Here is a 20,191-nt window from a genome sequence, read left to right on the forward strand (position 1 = left end):
GCAAAAAGACAAATGTTATGGATACCTTAAGAAATACTACAGGAAATTAAATTGAAACAATAAATAAAGTGGTTCAACCTATTCAATACAAGGAAAATAAGAAATGTAAATTTTACATCCTTATTTGATTAAAAGCGGTACTGGTTTTGACCACTATTCTGGGTCATCATCAGCCGATTAAATAAAAATATAAAACAATGCATAGGAGAACAATAAGTAAAGGATAAGTTTTCACTAAAAGCAGTTCAAGAAGCACCATAACACTATAGGGATTAGCATTGCGTGATGTAAGATCCTAAAATCCAGAAGAAGTCAAAGATCAGTCATTTAAATGAAGCAAGGTGCAAGTTCTTGAAGAGCAGCATAACATGCAATAACTGGCTGTCTGTTGTCTGGGCAATGAGAACTTTAAAACAGGGTCGAGCAAAGCAAACATCAACCAGATGTTTATGAAAACAACCAGGACTGAGGTGATAATGAATGAGAAAATTAGAGTCTAGTACGGGAAGAGTGACATCAGCTACAGTGAATTTTCATGAATGTTCATGACAAAGGCCGAAGTTAAGCTTTAAAAATAGTGTCCCATATGTGTGTGAATGGTGGAGTCATTAGCAGCATCGAGCTTGTATTTGGTTCGACAATGATGCCCCTTTGGGAAGATGCAAGGAAAACAACACAAGTCCGTGACAAGGGTATTGGAAAGTTGGTACCACACACAATGTCTATATCGGAGCGGATATGTAGAAAAATAGTTGGACCTAATGTTGCAAATAAACATTCTTGATTGCTATGGTTTTAATTTTGCGAGTGATCAGATATTTGTACATCCTTTGTACAATATATTAAATAGATACAGACTGCATTAAAGTATGGATTTAAAGTTGAGGTGGTCAATCTGATACCAGACAGAATTAATAAAACCAAATATGCCACATTTACGTATAATAACCCGATAATTCACCAAATCATGAATACGTTCAAGAAACATTTTATGAACATAGCCTTTAGAACTTCTAATACGAATCAAAGTATATTTTTTAATCATGGCAAAATTAATCAGGGAAACCATCGTTACTCGAAATCAGGAGTTTATAGATTGAAATGCTCAGAATGCGGGTTTTCTTATATCGGACAAACTGGAAGAAGCATTTTTACGAGGTACATGGAGTATTTTAATGCAGATAAACATAATAAATACTCAGCAATGAGTATGCACATGAAAGAGACAGGACACCATTTTACTTCCATAGAGAAAGATTTGACAATAATTAGGAGTATGGAAAAACGTAAGCTATTGAACGAACTGGAAAGCCTCTACAGTGAAACCTCGGAATGTGATTAACTTGGTCTACGAGTGTTTTGCAAGATGAGCAAACATTTAAAATAAATTGTAACTTGATAAGTGAGTGAGGTTCCGCAATATGAGCATCATGTGTGCCTAGGTTTTCCCCTCCCCTGTGTCTTTCTTGAATGGATGAATGAGGTCTTTGGTCCTGTAGTGAAGAAATACCTGTCAGAAAATAATCTGCCACTCAAAGTCTTGCTGGTTATAGACAATGCTCCTGCCCATCCTCCAGGCCTTGAGGCCTTGAGGATGACTTACTGGAGGAATTCAAGTTCGTTAAGATTAAGTTCCTTCCTCCCAACACTATTCCACTACTCCAGCCTGTGGATCAGCAAGTCCTTTCGAACTTCAAGAAGCTATACACCAAAGCACTATTTCAGCGATGCTTCGAAGCAACTGAAGGAACAAACCTTACCATCCGAGAGTTTGGGAGAAATCATTTCCCCATCGTGAACTGCTGAAGATCATCGATAAAGCCTGGGATGGAGTCGCCTAGAGAACTCTCACTTCTGCTTGTGGAAAGCTGTGGCCTGACGGTGTTCTTGGACTTGACTTTAAGGGGATTGTTGGTGAAAATGAGCCGCCGATTGTTGATGAAATTGTGTCCTTACGGAAGACTATGGGGTTGGAGGTGAATGACGTGGACATTCGAGAGCTGGTGAAAGAACATAGCCAGGAACTGTCCACCAATGAACTGCTGGACCTGCATTGTGAACAACAGGAGGAGATTATGGTGGAGATCTTGCGCGGGGAAGAGGAGGAGGAAAAGTCAATGGAATCTCTCACTTCAACTGAGATTCGGGAGAAGTGCAAAATGTGGGAAACGGTGCAAAATTTTTGTAGAAAAACACCACCCAACTAAGGCTGTAGCAGTACGAGCGATGAATCAGTTCAATGATAATGCAATGTCACATTTTCATGAAATCCTCAAAAAGAGGCAAAAGCAACAGTCATTGGACAGGTTCCTCGTTAAATTTTCACGAAAAGGAAACAATTCCAGTGAGCCAACTGAGAGTAGTGATTCCGTTAGTGAAATTCGTGCTACATAGTAACTCTTCTGATGTCATCTCTCGTCTCCCTCACACCAACAATGATTCTATTGTAAAGTGCAGTTTAATTTGTTTTAAGTTATATTTTGTTTCAGAAATGGTAAGTGAATAAATATTTTTGTGTTGTGGACGAATCATCTGCATTTCAATTGTTTCTTATGGGAAAACTTGCTTTGATATACGAGCGCTTTGGATTACAAGCATGTTGCTGGAATGAATTATGCTCACAATCCAAGGTTCCACTGTACATACTTTTGGATCAGAATTATAATAAGGATAAAAATCTCAATAATGTTACGGAAGTCAGAAGTCCTTTACACAAATTAACACCTAAGTTACTAAATACTGTTAAATCATATCAGAAAGGAATCCAACAGATGTTTCAGTTGTTAAATATAAAGGCTTATACCCCTCCTCCAAATGTCAAGCTTGCTCCCATCACTCGTAAGAATGCCCCACCTATACCGCCAATGATGCATAAGGGTCCGCCTATCTCCTCTCCCCTGCCAGGTTCACCATTACCTTTTACCCCCCGCCAAACGTTAAACAAGCTCCCATCACTCGTAAAAGAGCCCATCCTATACCGGCAATAACGCAGAAAGACCCACCCATCTCCTCTCCCACTCTAGGTTGCCCACCACCTCTATCACACAAATACAATACTAGGAGCTGCACTGGCAGACAGGTTAGCAACTCCAAATCAACAGGACGTACCTATCGCCTTAATAATAACAAGTAAGTTCCCATTTAAATGTGGTCAGTTAGGAAATTCACGCACACTTGTAATATTATAGTATTAAATTCCCCTTTTTTCTTTACAGTTTCCACTATCTGCATAAATTAGTCGGTCATGCATGACATTCTATACCTCGCAAATTTGCGTAATATAACTTACTACCTACATCTGTAAACAAGTTGAGCAGCATCTTTCAACTAGAGCCCACATTTGACTCCTGCACACATTCTGCATCCTGTCTGTTATATTTAAAGCAATATGGATTATTGTCTTTTCACAATTCAACTTGTGGGCACTCTATTTTAACTTACATTCTGGAAATACCACATCACTTAAGTTGCATTTTAATTTTCGTCTTTCCGTAAGATTGGTGTTCACCTTAGTGCTGTTTTTATAGAAAAACAATTACTACTGTTTTTAAGATGAAGATTCAATAATAGTTTCAGAGCAGGTTTTAAATTGACATTGTGATAATTTTAATTGTTTATGTTATCACGTTTAAACATGTCCCTTACAAGAATTAATTGTATGAAAGTGTAAACACCAATAAAGGTGATTTGTATTGAATAGGTGGACAAGAAATACTTCTTATTATAATTGCTGTGATTACGATTATGTTATCGAGACCAGAACAGATGTTACACCTTACATACTGTACATAAAGCCATGGGAGGTTTTGGGATTGCCTATTACTGTTTTGGTCCTAATATAAGACTGGGAATTTCACGTTTTTGTGTTAAAATGTTATAAAAACTGTATCATTTCGCAGTTGTACTGACTTGTATAGCGAGCGCGCTTTCCAACTAAGTCAAGGTCGCGAATAACCGTAATTTCGGAAGTGTCCCTTTCCAATTTGATTGTGATTAGTGACGGGCAGAACTGAATATAATGTATCTGAGAACTTGAGGATCGATACTTACAATCAAAACCGTATATTCTCGAGTTCAACATAACCTTTAAAAGTCGATTTAGGCTTGTTTTACACGGTAAAAGATTTTCAGAAACTGACTATGAACAGTACCTATACTGGTGACCAAACTAAAATGGAAAATTAAAAAAAAAAAAAAAGAAAGGGTTTTCGCCATCATGTTGGGCGCTTTTGTATCTAATGTGCTTTATTTTATTAGATTAGAGAATTAAAAACTACTAGTGGTCAATTGTTGTTTGGCTTGGCATTACGGGTACCTATTAGATTTTTTCAAAGAGTTTGGCTGATCAAAGTTGCTGAACTGAAAGAAGTTTTCAGAGGAAAATGAAAAAGTTTTCCCGGTAAAAGAGAATGAAAATTTTCGAGATTTTTAAGTCGTGTACGGTAATGAAGGTCTGAAGCCAGCCCCACGATCTAACTTGCCTGCCTCTCACCCAGAGGGTCCGGGTTCGATTCCCGGCCAGGTCAGGCATTTTTATCTGGATATGAGGGCTGGTTCCAGGTTCACTCATTCTACGATTACCTTTAATTGAGGAGCTATTTAATGGTGAGATGGCGACCCCAGTCTAGAGAACCAGGAATAATGGTCGAGAGGATTCGTCACACTGACCATGCGTCACCTCGTAATCTGCAGGCCTTCGGACCAAGCAGCGGTTGCTTGGTAGGCGGAAGGCACATTGGGGATGTAGTTTGGTTTGGTTTAGGAAGTTTGTAAGATTATAAGTATACATATTTCATTTTTGTGATGTTTACCCAAATTGTTCATTCGTTCCTGGATTATCAGTTTTCCTGAGTCGTACGTTTTTTTCTTGTGGTCCCTCCAAAAACGGAGAATTGAGGTTCCACTGTATCAACATACCACTTAGTTGAGTAGCTCGTCTTCTTTCTCCCAAGTCTTCTCAGCCTAAACTTTGCGACATTTTTGTAACGCTACTCTTTTGTCAGAAATCACCCAGAATAAATCGAGCTGCTCTTCTTTGGATTTTTTTTTTTTCCAGTTCATGACTCAAGTAATCCTCGAGAGGGACCCATACACTGGAACCATACTCTAGTTGGGGGTCTTACCAGAGACTTATATGCCCTCTCCTTTACATCCTTACTACAACCCCTAAACACCCTCATAGCCATGTGAAGAGATCTGTACCCTTTATTTACAATCCCATTTATGTGATTACCTCAATGAAGATCTTTCCTTATATTAACACCTAGATATTTACAATGATCCCCAAAAGGAACTGTCACCCCATCAATGCAGTAATTAAAACTGAGAGGACTTTTCCTCACAACCTGACTTTTAACCCCGTTTATCATCATACCATTGCCTGCTACCCATCTCACAACATTATTGAGGTCATTTTGCAGTTGTTCACAACCTTGTAACATATTTATTACTCTGTACAGAATAACATCATCTGCAAAAGCCTTATCTCTGAATCCACTTCTTTACTCATATCAATTATATATATATAAGAAAACATAAAGGTCCAATAATTCTGCTTTGAGGAATTCCCCTCTTAATTATTACAGGGTCAGATAAAGCCTCGCCTACTCTAATTTTCTGAGATCTATTTTCTAGAAATGTAGCAACCTATTCAGTCACTCTTTTGTCTAGTCCAATTGCACTCAATTTTGCCAATAGTCTCCCATGATCCACCCTATCAAATGCTTTAGACAGGTCAAACGTGATACAGTCCATTTTACCTCCTGAATCCAAGATATCTGCTAGATCTTGCTGGAATCCTACAAGTTGAGCTTCAGTGGAACAACCTTTCCTAAACCCGAACTGCCTTCTCTTGAACCAGTTATTAATTTGCATACATGTCTAATATGATCAGAAAGAATGCCTTCCCAAAGCTTACATGCAACGCATGTCAAACTTACTGGCCTGTAATTTTCAGCTTTATGTCTTTCACCCTCTCCTTTATACACAGGGGCTACTATTGCAACTCTCCATTCATTTGGTATATCTCCTTCATGCAAACAATAATCAGATAGGTACTTTAGGTATGGTACTATATCCCAACCCATTGTCTTTAGTATATCCCCAGAAATCTTATCAATTCCAGCACTTTTCTAGTTTTCAACTTTTGTATCTTATTATAAATGTCATTGTTATCATAGGTAAATTTTAATACTTCTTTAGTATTAGTAACCTCCTCTATCTGGACATTATTTGTGTAACCAACAATCTTTACATACTGCTGACTGAATACTTCTGAATATGAAGATCCTCACATACACACTCCCCTTGTTCATTAATGATTCCTGGAATGTCCTACTTGGAACCTGTTTCTGCCTTCAAGTACCTATACATACCCTTCCATTTTTCACTAAAATTTGTATGACTGCCAATTATGCTTGCCATCATGTTATCCTTAGCTGACTTCTTTGCTAGATTCAATTTCCTAGTAAGTTCCGTCAATTTCTCCTTGCTTCCATAACCATTTCTAACTCTATTTCTTTATTTCTTTCTTTCCAGTCTGCACCTCCTTCTTAGTCTCTTTCTCTGTTATAATAAGGTGAGTCTTTACCATTTCTTACCACCTTTAAAGGTACAAACCTATTTTCATGTTCCTCAAAAATTGCTTTAAACCCATCACAGAGTCTGTTTACATTTTTATTTACCGTTTTCCACCGATCATAGTTTTTTTTAAGAACTCCCTCATGCCTGCTTTATCAGCTGTATGGTACTGCCTAATAGCCCTTCCTTTCTATCACACTTATTTTTAACTATGACAAAAACAGCTTTATGATCACTAATACCATCTATTACTTCGGTTTCTCTAGGGAGATCATCTGGTTTTACCAGCACGACATCCAGAATATTCCTCCCTGTTGTTGGTTCCATCACTTTCTGAATCAGATGCCCTTCCCATATTAACTTATTTGCCATTTGTTGTTCATGCTTCCTGTCGTTCGCATTACCTTCCCAATTGACATTTGGTAAATATTAGAGACAATGCATAACACATATGCACAACGCTTCATTGGATTCTCACTACGGTTTTAATTTCACGACCAATCGGACCTTGAAAAAAAGAAAACCGTTCTATAAGATTACAAAACTAATTCTTTTAATAGATTTTATTCTGGAACTAAAATATTTTGTAGTTACTGAAGGACAATGTAAATATGTTTCTAGCTTTTGTCTTTACATTTTTAAACCTTTTCTTTTTTTTTTTTTTTTGCTCACATTTGATTGTAAAGAAACTGGACCATGTAGTGTACTTTCTGGGATGCAATGGTATTAAAGATTACAATTATTTCCATGGATGAAACGTTCGATGCTGAGGAGGCTGAGTTCACAGAGTCTGTCTCAGGTTGTAACATTTCATAAGTTTCAGTTTTGAAAATGATTGTTTTGCGGAAGAAACAGGAAAAATTAGATCTAAAATTTTATATTTTTGTACCAGTTTTCACTCTTACTTTAATAATAACTTGGTGTAGATATTTGTGAGAGAACGTACCGCTTGTGTTATGAGAGACTCAACACAATAATTTTCAGGCAGATGCAACCATCCGACAATTACTCCACATAAGCACTATGAAAACAAAGTATTTTGGCTCACTCTACAAACACATCACAATGTTGCCTTTCCCGTGCAGAATGGCATTTGGATAAATTTATTAATTTATTTGTTTTTTCTGGGGAAGTGTGCAGGCCCCCACCCCAAGCCTGCCTGCACTTCAGGCCTTGTGGGCTCTAACGTTATGCCACTATTGATACTTAATTCAAGGGAGCTGTTATCAGATGTCTATAATATAGGCACAGTGGGAGAGTATACATAGCTGTTAACTGACCTTGATTCCAGGGACACCTCTCAGACCAGGAATACCAACATCACCAGAAGGTCCTCTTTCTCCCTTCCTGCCAGGAGCACCAGGCCAACCAGGAGTTCCATCATCACCTCGTAAACCATCTGCACCGCGTAATCCGTCCAAGCCTGGAGGTCCAACATTACCTGTGATCCCTTTGACACTGAAAAATTAAAAGAAATGTATTACTCCAGCTGTTGAATCATACCTTGAAGTTTTCAGATGATCTGGAATGGCTGCAAAATCTGAAATGTGCAAGTAATGTTCTCTATTTCAAATTATCCTATTGGAAGGAAAGTGACATTAGACTGAGAAATAAGATAAGATTTCTCTATTCAGATATACCTATGATACAAATTAGCAAAGAGTCATACAGAATCCGCTGCTGCTTTCAATGGTAAATATGTCTGTGGTCAAGCACTTTCGATCATTTCTGATCAGCAGTCTGGAGAAGCAAGCCTGCTTCTTAACAGGAGGATCCAGGTTTGATTCCTGGCCAGGTTAGGGATTTTTAGCTGGATCCGAGGTACATTCAGCCTACATGAAATCAATTGAGGAGTTATCTGAATGTGAGACAGAGAGCCCAGTCTAGAAAGCCAAGAATAATGGACGTCAGAATTCATCATGCTGACCATGTGTCACTTTGTAATCTGTAGACTTTTTGGCTGGACAGTGATTGTTAGGTAAGCTAGGGCCCATCAGGAGTGTAACATTGTGAGTTTTTGTTTCATTTGTTTTTCTGTCGATATCTTTATGGTCCAGAATCAGAGAGAGAGAGAGAGAGTGAGTTCAGAACCTGTTGAAATTTTAAGTAGATTTCAGTCTCTAATGTGTTTGGTAATCTGGTCAAAATTCCAAAACAATGCTTACAGAACAAACCAGGACACTAAAACAAACTATAGACTTCATTTGTCGAGATATACATTCACCTCCTTCCAAATTTTTACCTATCCCAATTCCACCCGACCCCCCCTCTCTTTCTGTCTGTGTGTGTGTGTGAAGAAAGTAATGGGAAAGAATAAAATGTAATATAGAAAGCTAGGAATGAAGATAGGAATACATATAATGATAACAGGCCAGTAGGAGAAGATGGAAGAAAAAGAAATGGGAAACCAGGATAAATATCATCACAGCCATATTTGCATACATGAGTTCATTAGGGTGTGAGAAAGACTGGGAAGGAAATTTCCTTTCTATTCCTTTCTATTACAGAATTAACCAGTTAGGTTCCTTTTCTCCTTCCAGTGTTCTTACCAGAAAGTTTTGTCAACTGGGTGGCAGGAATAAGTAGTGGGTGAGGAATACTTTGTAAAAAAGAAGAATATAAAATTTCAATTTATTCCATCACAGCATTAACAGTAATATCAGACAGGTAAATATAAACTGCAGAATTGAACTATTTTAGTGTTATTATCACGAACAAGACATAATATAATATTTTGAACTTCTAATATTCTACTGTTCTTTCATAGTCACATAACACCAGAGCTTACTACTCGGTTGCTGTGGAATGCCCTACGGGTTTGTGACATCATGCGGAATCGATTGCTCGCATGCGATTCCATGCTAATCCAGACACCACTCGCGCATGATGATATGTGATAGTCAAGCTAAACATTTAAACTCCAATGTGATTGATGCAATTATGTTGACAATAATAAAGATTTAAATTAAATAAAAAGTCATTCGTGAGTAGACAAAAATGCTAAAGGATGACTCTGGATTGAGAACAGGCTACAAGAAAGACAAGTTAACAGTCAACTGTTTAGCCTTCGCAGACGACCTTACACTCCTGGCATCCAGTGTGAAGGAAGCTCCCCATCAACTATCCTCTCTCAACCATATAGCAGCTAAAGTAGGGTTGAAGATTGCCATCAACAAAACAGAGTTTATCACCAACATCAGAGATGCACCCAAATCAGTCCCACTGGGGAACAAAGCAGTACAAAGGACTAACTCCTTCAAATACCTAGGACAATGGATAACCCCAAACATGAATGAAGATCAGGCCATGCATAGCAGATGCATCACATTGGAAAGCACCTACCACCTATGTAAGAGTATGTACCGGTACAAATCCAAATCCCTCTCCCTTAACCTCAAAATTAGGCACTACAGTTAACAACGTCTATGAGGCAGAGATTGAACTTCTATGGTCAAGTCATGAGAATGGACAATCAGTGTCTCACCTCCAGAATCTTCCACAGCATCTCTAGAGGGAAAGTGACTACGTCTGGGAAGAGGTGTGAAATGGACTCAGGAGTAGAAAGACGTTCACAGTATAAGAATGAAGGAGCACTGGTCTAAGAAGAAAGCTGCTAGAGATAAGAACCTTGTAGTCCATAACAGGCCCAAATGGAACTTTAAAAAAAAAAAAAAAAAAAAAAAAAAAAAAAACAACAACAACAACTTTTACAGTATTTACATTTTAATTTGGAGCACCTAATGACTCAAATATGTATTAATATTATGTAACTATCTAGGTTATGTTAGGTGAGCGGTCTATAAAAATGACCGAGCAGTGCACCCATTAAAAAGGTCCTAGGGAGAACACTGCCTTCTATAGTTGGCCTGTGTTGTTTGTCTTCCATTTGTATAAACCTTCCACCTCTCTCTTTCTTTTCCTTTTTTGTGGGTTTGTCTGGTGTGATGAAACAGGAAAGCAGAAATGAGCTCAGTGAATACTGAGAAGCTATGAACTTTTAAGAACTGGGATCAATGATGACACAAGCCATCGATAGTAGTGGATGAAGACATGGAGCTAGTCCTTTATCATTTTGTGTTTTCATGTTGGTCATTGTATGTATACTTTGAGCGTGTTCCTGTTCACATTCCTATCTTTGTATCTCTGGTAACTAGCCACTACCTCTCCATTTTTCCCTCCATATGTCAGTTCCGTGTTGAGGAAATGTGCTCGATTCTTAGCATACCAAGGATTTTAATTCTGGACTGAGGGCTAGAACAAGGTTCACTCACTCATCAGATCAACTGAGGAACTGTCTCATATGAGAGGCAATGAATCCAATCACAAAAGTTAAGTGATACAACTGACGTTCATGCTGATCATGTGGCACATCTGTATCTGACTGGGCAGCAGTCATCTTGGCAAGCCAAGGGTCTTAATGTGCTACATGTGCCATGCTAATATAGGCAGGAGGATTTGGTTACAAACATTCAACAATCTCACCTTAAGGCTGGTATGCCTGGTTCACCACGATGTCCCTTGAAGCCTTGGTATCCAGGAGGACCATCTAAACCTGGCAATCCTGGTAGTCCTTGTGGTCCTGGCTGACCACGCCATCCTGCAGACAGAATTATACATGATAATACAGCATGCAGGCAATGTGTTGGGATAAGCAGCTGTACCTCAAATATTTATTTGATTAATGTTTGCATTAAGGAGCTATACCAAATGAATGGAAAGTTGCTATAATAGCCGCAGTGAATAAAGGAAAGGATGATAAACATAAAGCAAATAATTACAGGCCAGTCAGCTTGACACATGTTGCTTATAAGCTCTGGGAAAACATTCCTTCTGATTATATTACACGTATTTGCAAAACTGATAACTGGTTTGATAGAGGGCAGTATGGGTTTAAGAAAGGCTACTCCACTGACACTCAACTCCAGCAATATATAGCAGACATTTTAGATCCAAGAGATCAATGGCCTGTATCACTATTAACTTATCCAAGGCTTTTGAAAAGGTAGATCTTGGGAGACTACAGGCGAAACTGTGGGCTATTGGATTAGACAAAAGAGTGATGAATGGTTGGCTATATTTCTAGAAAATTAAACTCAGAAAAATAGACACAGGCTTAAGAGTTTTTCTGATGAATATGGACTCATTATATGTGGAAGTTTCTAATAATATTCTAATAACATGACTATACATGAGCATATTGAGCTGACACGAGTGAAACTGAATATTTAAACAGAGCTTTTCTAATTATGCAGGGGGCACTGACCTTCATGTTTGGCTCCTTAGAACAGCAAACATCACCACCATTTAATGACATTTGATTTTAAAAAGATATAGGACCACAAAAGGAAAACAAACTGGACTAACATTTTCCATTAGTGGAAATAAAAGTTATACATACCTGTTTCACCTTCCATTCCCTTGGGACCAACAATTATTCCACCACGAGCGCCCTCAATTCCTTTCTCTCCATCACGGCCATATTCTCCAGGAGCTCCTTTCTGTCCAGGTCTTCCAGGACGTCCATGACGCCCATCTATTCCTGGTCTACCTTTCTGTCCTCGTTCAGCATTCTCACCCGGAGGCCCTGGATTTTGAAAGAATTGGTTAATGGATATAAATTACACATACTGTAAGTAATAATCTGTGCATAAATAAAGGTTGACCATGGCATTAGTACAGTATACATCTAATCCGTCTTTAAGATATAAAATTATAATTACTATTAGGAAAAATATGAGTTAAAAACTCAGATCCTCTCAGTCTTATAAATGCCTAAGGGGTCTATCAGTCTTTGTGAGAATCTTGACTGTGAGTATTTATTCCTTACTTGTTTCTACCCTCAGCTTCACTAAGGCAATCACTGTTTCCAAAATATATACAAAAATATTTCAAGCATAATGAATAGGATACAGGCATCCAACATGAGCAGAATGTAGACAGACTGCTTTAAATAGCAAGACAATATTGCAGGCATTTTACTTGAAGAAAAAAAAAAAAAAAAAAAAAAACCATACATACATACATTATCATTATAGACTGTTATGCCTTTCAGCGTTCAGTCTGCAAGCCTCTGAGAATTTACTAAACGTCGCCACAATCTTCAATTTGCAACTAGTGTTGTGGCCTCATTTAGTTCTATACCTCTTATCTTTAAATCGTTAAAAACCGAGTCTAACCACCGCCGTCTTGGTCTCCCTCTACTTCTCTTACCCTCCATAACAGAGCCCATTATTCTCCTAGGTAACCTATTCTCCTCCATTCGTCTCACATGACCCCACCACTGAAGCCGGTTTATGCATACAGCTTCATCCATCGAGTTCATTCCTAAATTAGCCTTTATCTCCTCATTTCGAGTACCCTCCTGCCATTGTTCCCACCTGTTTGTACCAGCAATCATTCTTGCTACTTTCATGTCTGTTACTTCTAACTTATGAATAAGATATCCTGAGTCCACCCAGCTTTCGCTCCCGTAAAGCAAAGTTGGTCTGAAAACAGACCGATGTAAAGATAGTTTCGTCTGGGAGCTGACTTCCTTCTTACAGAATACTGCTGATCGCAACTGCGAGCTCACTGCATTAGCTTTACTACACCTAGATTCAATCTCACTTACTATATTACTATCCTGGGAGAACACACAACCTAAATACTTGAAATTATCGACCTGTTCTAGCTTTGTATCACCAATCTGACATTCAATTCTGTTGAATTTCTTACCTACTGACATCAATTTAGTCTTCGAGAGGCTAATTTTCATACCATACTCATTGCACCTATTTTCAAGTTCCAAGATATTAGACTGCAGGCTTTCGGCACAGTCTGCCATTAAGACCAAGTCGTCAGCATAGGCCAAACTGCTTACTACATTTCCACCTAACTGAATCCCTCCCTGCCATTTTATACCTTTCAGCAGATGATCCATGTAAACTATGAACAGCAAAGGTGAAAGATTACAGCCTTGTCTAACTCCTGTAAGTACCCTGAACCAAGAACTCATTCTACCATCAATTCTCACCGAAGCCCAATTGTCAACATAAATGCCTTTGATTGATTTTAATAATCTACCTTTAATTCCATAGTCCCCCAGTATGGCAAACATCTTTTCCCTCGGTACCCTAAAAGCCATCTCTGTACAGGCCATAAAGAGACCCCTGAAGTTGAAGGTTTCCACTATTCTTATCCTCAGCAGTACGTGTGACAGAGTAGTCAGCTCTATACACAACTGCCTTTGTCACCAGGAATTAAGCTAGTACTCAATTTTTGGTGTAGGCTGAGTGAACCTCAGGGCAGTGTGCCTCTTCAAAAGAAAAAATGACATTTCTAAATTTGAACACAGATATGTAAGAGTTTCTCTCCTTCATGTTCGACCCAGCCTCTTCCACTATGTGCACCAATGCTGTGTTATGTTCAGCTGCTACACAAACCACTTAACAACCCAACAGTATGTTTCATACTTTTCCTATCACCATCTATTACTATGTCTGTACATTAATGTGTAAATACATATTTGTTTCATTCCATCAGTATTGTATTTTTTCATGAATCTCTACACTCGTATACTCTATTACAGACACTCGTACATTTTCTCTGCTACACGGAAAAGCATAGAATTGAATTCGCTCTCTCTTCTTCTAAGCCCAAAGACATATTCATGATTCTGTGCTTTTCAATGCAGCAGAGAAAATGTACAAGTGCAAAATGTGGGTGTACTTTTTGGCTTCCTGACGGACAATGGAACCCGTGACCTTCCAGGTGAATTGAGCGTGCCTCAACGACCTTGGCTAGTCAGCCCCTATTACACATGGGCAGGGGTGGTGATAACTACTTGAAGGACAATTTGAACTAAATTAGAGCATTGTATGAATGTAATAAATGTGCTTTTGAATGAATTCTAAATTAATAACCAGGTCGAGCCCTTATAATATGGGTCTTTCTTGACCTCTTTTCATTTCATTTGTAATTCGATGGAATGTTTTGACATTGTTTGTTCATTCATCCATCCAATTCATTTGTCTAAACCACCTTACTCTATTTTCTCCACTTGACTTTTCCAATGTTGATTCTTCTATGTCTTCATTTTTCACTTTTTAGGAACAGATATATGTATTTAGAGTTATGAGGACTATGCATATGAATATTTTTGGAGGAATACAATTAATATCATTCTTATTCTCCTTTTCTGGCAAGACTAACAGTTAGCCCATTTTTATTTTTGTATTATCAGGTAAAATATGCACTAAAGCACACAGTTAGAAAGAATATTCATAAGAAATTTTTAGAGGAAACTGAATTGTAAGTGCATTTGCTAGGTTCCCTTTTTAATAGGACTAATTATTTAGGTAGTGTATTCACTTTTAAGGGACTCAGGCATACATTTTCCTCTGACTTTCTGCACATTTTCTTTTGCTGTGTGGCAAGGTAGGACTCAAAAATTTCAGAAGAATTGATAAAAATTTTGGAAGACATTCATAAATACACTGACTGACAGAGCAAATGCAACACCAAGAAGGAGTGGTTCAAAAGGGATGAAAGTTGGGGAAAAAACAGAGACGGTACGGACGAATAATTGATGTTTATTTCAAATCGATATGCAGGTTACACAATGCGCACAGCATCGACTCAGTAGGATGTAGGACCACCGCGAGCGGCGATGCACGCAGAAACACGTCGAGGTACAGAGTCAATAAGAGTGCGGATGGTGTCCTGAGGGATGGTTCTCCATTCTCTGTCAACCATTTGCCACAGTTGGTCGTCCGTACGAGGCTGGGGCAGAGTTTGCAAACGGTGTCCAATGAGATCCCACGCGTGTTCGATTGGTGAGAGATCCAGAGAGTACGCTGGCCACGGAAGCATCTGTACACCTCGTAGAGCCTGTTGGGAGATGCGAGCAGTGTGTGGGCGGGCATTATCCTGTTGAAACAGAGCATTGGGCAGCCCCTGAAGGTACGGGAGTGCCACCGGCCGCAACACATGCTGCACGTAGCGGTGGGCATTTAACATGCCTTGAATACGCACTAGAGGTGACGTGGAATCATACGCAATAGCGCCCCAAACCATGATGCCGCGTTGTCTAGGGGTTGGGCGCTCCACAGTTACTGCCGGATTTGACCTTTCTCCACGCCGACGCCACACTCGTCTGCGGTGACTATCACTGACAGAACAGAAGCGTGACTCATCGGAGAACACGACGTTCCGCCATTCCCTCATCCGAGTCGCTCTAGCCTGGCACCATGCCAGGCGTGCACGTCTATGCTGTGGAGTCAATGGTAGTCTTCTGAGCGGACGCCGGGAGTGCAGGCCTCCTTCAACCAATCGATGGGAAATTGTTCTGGTCCATATTGGAACAGCCAGGGTGTCTTGCACATGCTGAAGAATGGCGGTTGACGTGGCGTGCGGGGTTGCCACCGCTTGGCGGCGGATGCGCCGATCCTCGCGTGCTGACGTCACTCAGGCTGCGCCTGGACCCCTCGCACGTGCCACATGTCCCTGTGCCGACCATCTTTGCCACAGGCGCTGCACCGTGGACACATCCCTATGGGTATCGGCTGCGATTTGACGAAGCGACCAACCTGCCCTTCTCAGCCCGATCACCATACCCCTCGTAAGGTCGTCTGTCTGCTGGAAATGCCTCCGTTGACGGCGGCCTGGCATTCTTAGCTATACACGTGTCCTGTGGCACACGACAACACGTTCTACAATGACTGTCGGCTGAGAAATCACGGTACGAAGTGGGCCATTCGCCAACGCCGTGTCCCATTTATCCTTCACTACGTGCGCAGCACAGCGGCGCATTTCACATCATGAGCATACCTCAGTGACGTCAGTCTACCCTGCAATTGGCATAAAGTTCTGACCACTCCTTCTTGGTGTTGCATTTGCTCTGTCAGTCAGTGTATATCATAATAGGCTATTGACTATCATCATCATTATATGCAGTTTCAAGCTGTCGGCCAGGTCTGCTTGGAACATAAGCCCCTCCATTTCTTCTTGCCTTCCCTCAACTTCTCTCTCATTACCCTTGCCCAGTTCTGTCCTCTCTGTACACACTCTTCCACTCTGTTTATCTACCTGTCTAAAGGTCTTTCTCTCAGTCATTTTCCTGTTATGTCCATTTCATGCATCCTCCTCGGTATCCTTCCTCTGTCATTCTCTTCATGTGTCCGTACCATCTAAGTCTAGATGCCTCTATCCTGTTTGGTAGTGGCTCTTCTTTTACTATATCTCTAACCTTCTCGTTTCTCATCTTATCCATTCTTGTCACTCCTGTCCTGCTTCTCAGAAATTTAATTTCAATTGCCTATAACTCTGCCACATTACCAAAGTTTCTTCTGCATACGTCAGAATAGGTACATAGTACGCCCTGTATATCACTCTTTTGCTTCTCTGACGGACATTCTTGGAAGCTCCAAGTGCCTTACAAATTCCTCATACTAGTATACAATAATTAATTATGCTGCTTTCATCTCTCTTATTCTATTTCTGTCTGTTAGGTCATCAGCTCAGAGGTGGGTCAGAAAGTGTTATTGTAAGCAACACCTATTGTAATAAACAGACACACTGGCTGTGTTTGGAATGTCCATACCCCAGCAGCTTCCAAATTGCTGTGCAGAAAAATATTGGCTGTATATGTATTGCACAAGAATTTGTTACTATTTTCAAATTTAAAAGCTCATTCACTCAGTGTGAAATGTTTCAGATGCATATTTCCTGGTCTTATTTGGTTAAAGACTTCAATATTCAAGGAAACTTTCCAGTCTGTCAATTCAGTAATCAGAATGCCCAATTTTTTAAGAGAACATGGTAAAATAAAATATAAACCTATTACACCCAAAAGACTACCATGTCTAGTAAGCTATCAGTTTAGTGACAAACAGGAAAACTTCTTTGTATTGATTTATTTTATGATCTATGCTTCACCTTCTGCTCCGTACGGTCCTCTATCTCCAGGCATACCAGGTGCTCCTTCAAAACCTACATCTCCAGGTGCTCCTTGAGGTCCAAAATCTCCTCGTACTCCCTGTGAACATATTTTTCCAAGCATTTCACTAAGGGAGAAAGAAAGACATTTATAGAAATTTATAGAAATCTTAGAAGTCTTAGTTATAAAGCTAAAGTAATGGGAAACTATAGCTAGCTGTAACTCCAGAGCTCTCTCTTTATAACTGAGTGATGTGCTGATAATGGCAATCACCCAAGTAATTAAAAATTCCAGAGGAAAACAGTCACCCATTTGGATCTCTTGTGATAATCAGGAAGATGGAATACTGACATTCTGTGAGTTGGAATGTAGAATGTCGGAAGTTTCAATCACTGTAGTAGGTCAGAAAATCTGGATAGACCAAAGTTAGATGTAGTTGGCACAAGTGAGGTATGCTATCATGAAGAGCAGGATTTCTGGTCATTATCAACACAAAATCCAAAAGGATAAATGCAAGACTTGGTTTGATAATGAAAAAGAAAATAAGACAACAGGTAAATTACCATGACCAGCATAGTGAATGGACTATTGTTATCAAGACAGATGACACCAAGCCAACCCCACCATAATAGTAGTAGTCTGTATGACAACAAGTTCAGCCAATGATGAAGAAATCAAATTCCTTTCTGCCCTCCTAATATTTTGCATTCTTGAAGTGTATATGTGAGGATTTATAGAAGGCAGAAGTATTTAGTCAGCAGTATGTAAAGTCAGTTGGACATAACGATAATGTCCCAGTAGAGAAGGTGACGAATACTAGCAAAGTACTGACATTTACCAGTGATAAAGAAAGGTATTTACAAAAACATGCAAAAGTTGAAAACTAGAAAAGCAGCTGAAATTGATAAGATTTCTCAGGATATACTAAAGGCATATAGTACTATATCTGAAGTGCTCATTTGATTACTACAAAGGGAGTTCAATATATAATGCAACATTTTTTTTTTTCTAAAAGTAGGTTGGCTTTCTTGAGGATTCAAACAAACTAAGTTATTCCCCAATTCTTTTGCTACAATGCCCTATTTTTCACCATAATCTCCGTTCAATGCTACGGCCATACGCCACCGTATGTGAGGGCCTGTATTCCTACATGGTACCACTCGACTTGTCAATGTCAGAGCCAACGTCGTGTTGCATCGATAACTTCCTCATCATCCACGGAGTGCGTCCTTCACTGGGCAGAAGTCAGAAGGTACGAGATCCGGGCTGTAGGATGTATAAGGAAGAACAGTCCACTGAAGTTTTGTGAGCTCCTGTCGAGTGCGCAGACTTGTGTGAGGTCTTGCATTGTCGTGAAGAAGGCTCACCATGCTTTTGTCCACTGCCAGGTCTCCGTAGACATTCTGCAAGTGCCTATGTATATTTGTGATGCCCTGGTTTTCTGCCAAAACAAACTCAATAACTGCTCACTGTTTGGTTCGCACCTCTGTTACAGACGCCATTTTGAAGGCTAGTTACAGAGCTGCCACCTATTGTAAATTAATGAAACTCTACGATATGAAGTGGGAATATTCAAAGATGTCCCAAAGAAAATTTCAATTATTTAAAATCGAAATTGACTGAGAAATAAATTACATATTGAACGCCCCTTGTTTTTGCATGAAGGTGTCATACCAAATGAAAGGAGAGTTGCTATAGTAGCCTCGATGTACAAAGAAAAGGGTGATAAACATAAAGCAGATAATTACTGGCCAGTCAGCTTGACATGTGTTACTGGTAAGCTCTGGGAAAGCATTCTTTCTGATTATATCAGGCACATTTGCAAAATGACTAACAGCTTTCAGAGAAGGGAGTTCGGATTTAGGAAAGGTCATTTCAGCAAGGCTCCACTTGTAGGATTCCAGCAACATATAGAAGATATTTTAGGTTCAGGAGGTCAAACGAACGGCATCACTGTCGACCTATCCAAGGCTTCTGATAGGATAGATCATGGGTGACTACGACAGACATGAGGGTTATTGCATTAGACAAATGGTTGACTGAATGGTTGACTACATTTCTAGAACATAGAACTCAGAAAATTAGAGTACATGAAGCATTACCTGATCTTGTAATGATTAAGAGAGGAGTTCTACAGGCAGTCTTATTGAACATTTATGTATCCTCATATGTTTATAAAAATGTTATGAGTAAAGAACTGCAATCACAGATAAGGCTTTTTTCATGGAATAATAATGAACTTGCAAGATTGTGAGTGACTGTAAAAAGACGTCAACTATGTTGTGAGATGGACAGCAATTTTATGATGATAAAAAGGGTGAAAAGTCAGGTTGTAAAAGTTTCACCAAGAGGAAAAGTCCACCCAGTTTTAATTACTGTGTTGATGGAGTGTTAACCTATGTGTTAATATTAGGAAAGATATTCATTAGGGTAATCACATTAACAAGGTTGTAAATACAGGTTACAGATCTCTGTATATAGTTATGAGGATATTTGACGTTTACAGTTAGGATATGAAGGAGAGGGCAAATAAGTCACCGGTATGATTCCAACTAGAGTATGGTTCCAGTGTATAGGACTCTCACCAGGATTACATGATTCAAGAACTGGAAAAGATACAAAGGAAAGCAGCACAATTTTTTCTCAGTGATTTCTGACAAAAGAGTTGTGTAATAATAATAATAATAATAATAATAA

At 39.3% G+C, this 20,191-nt stretch overlaps 1 protein-coding gene across 1 annotated transcript in view; it reads right to left on the minus strand.

The window, feature by feature from the left end:
• Positions 1-20,191, minus strand: part of LOC136877597 (collagen alpha-5(IV) chain) — a 570,940-nt gene that overhangs the window by 36,782 nt on the left and 513,967 nt on the right. Inside the window, exons 25-28 of the mRNA XM_067151761.2 lie at positions 17,494-17,593; positions 11,978-12,163; positions 11,062-11,176; positions 7,860-8,037 (exon numbers count right to left, since the gene is read on the minus strand). Of these exons, the coding sequence (XP_067007862.2) occupies positions 7,860-8,037; positions 11,062-11,176; positions 11,978-12,163; positions 17,494-17,593 (579 nt within the window). The remainder of the gene's footprint in view (positions 1-7,859; positions 8,038-11,061; positions 11,177-11,977; positions 12,164-17,493; positions 17,594-20,191) is intronic.

Source organism: Anabrus simplex, chromosome 7, assembly GCF_040414725.1.
Source record: "Anabrus simplex isolate iqAnaSimp1 chromosome 7, ASM4041472v1, whole genome shotgun sequence".
Taxonomy (NCBI): domain Eukaryota; kingdom Metazoa; phylum Arthropoda; class Insecta; order Orthoptera; family Tettigoniidae; genus Anabrus; species Anabrus simplex.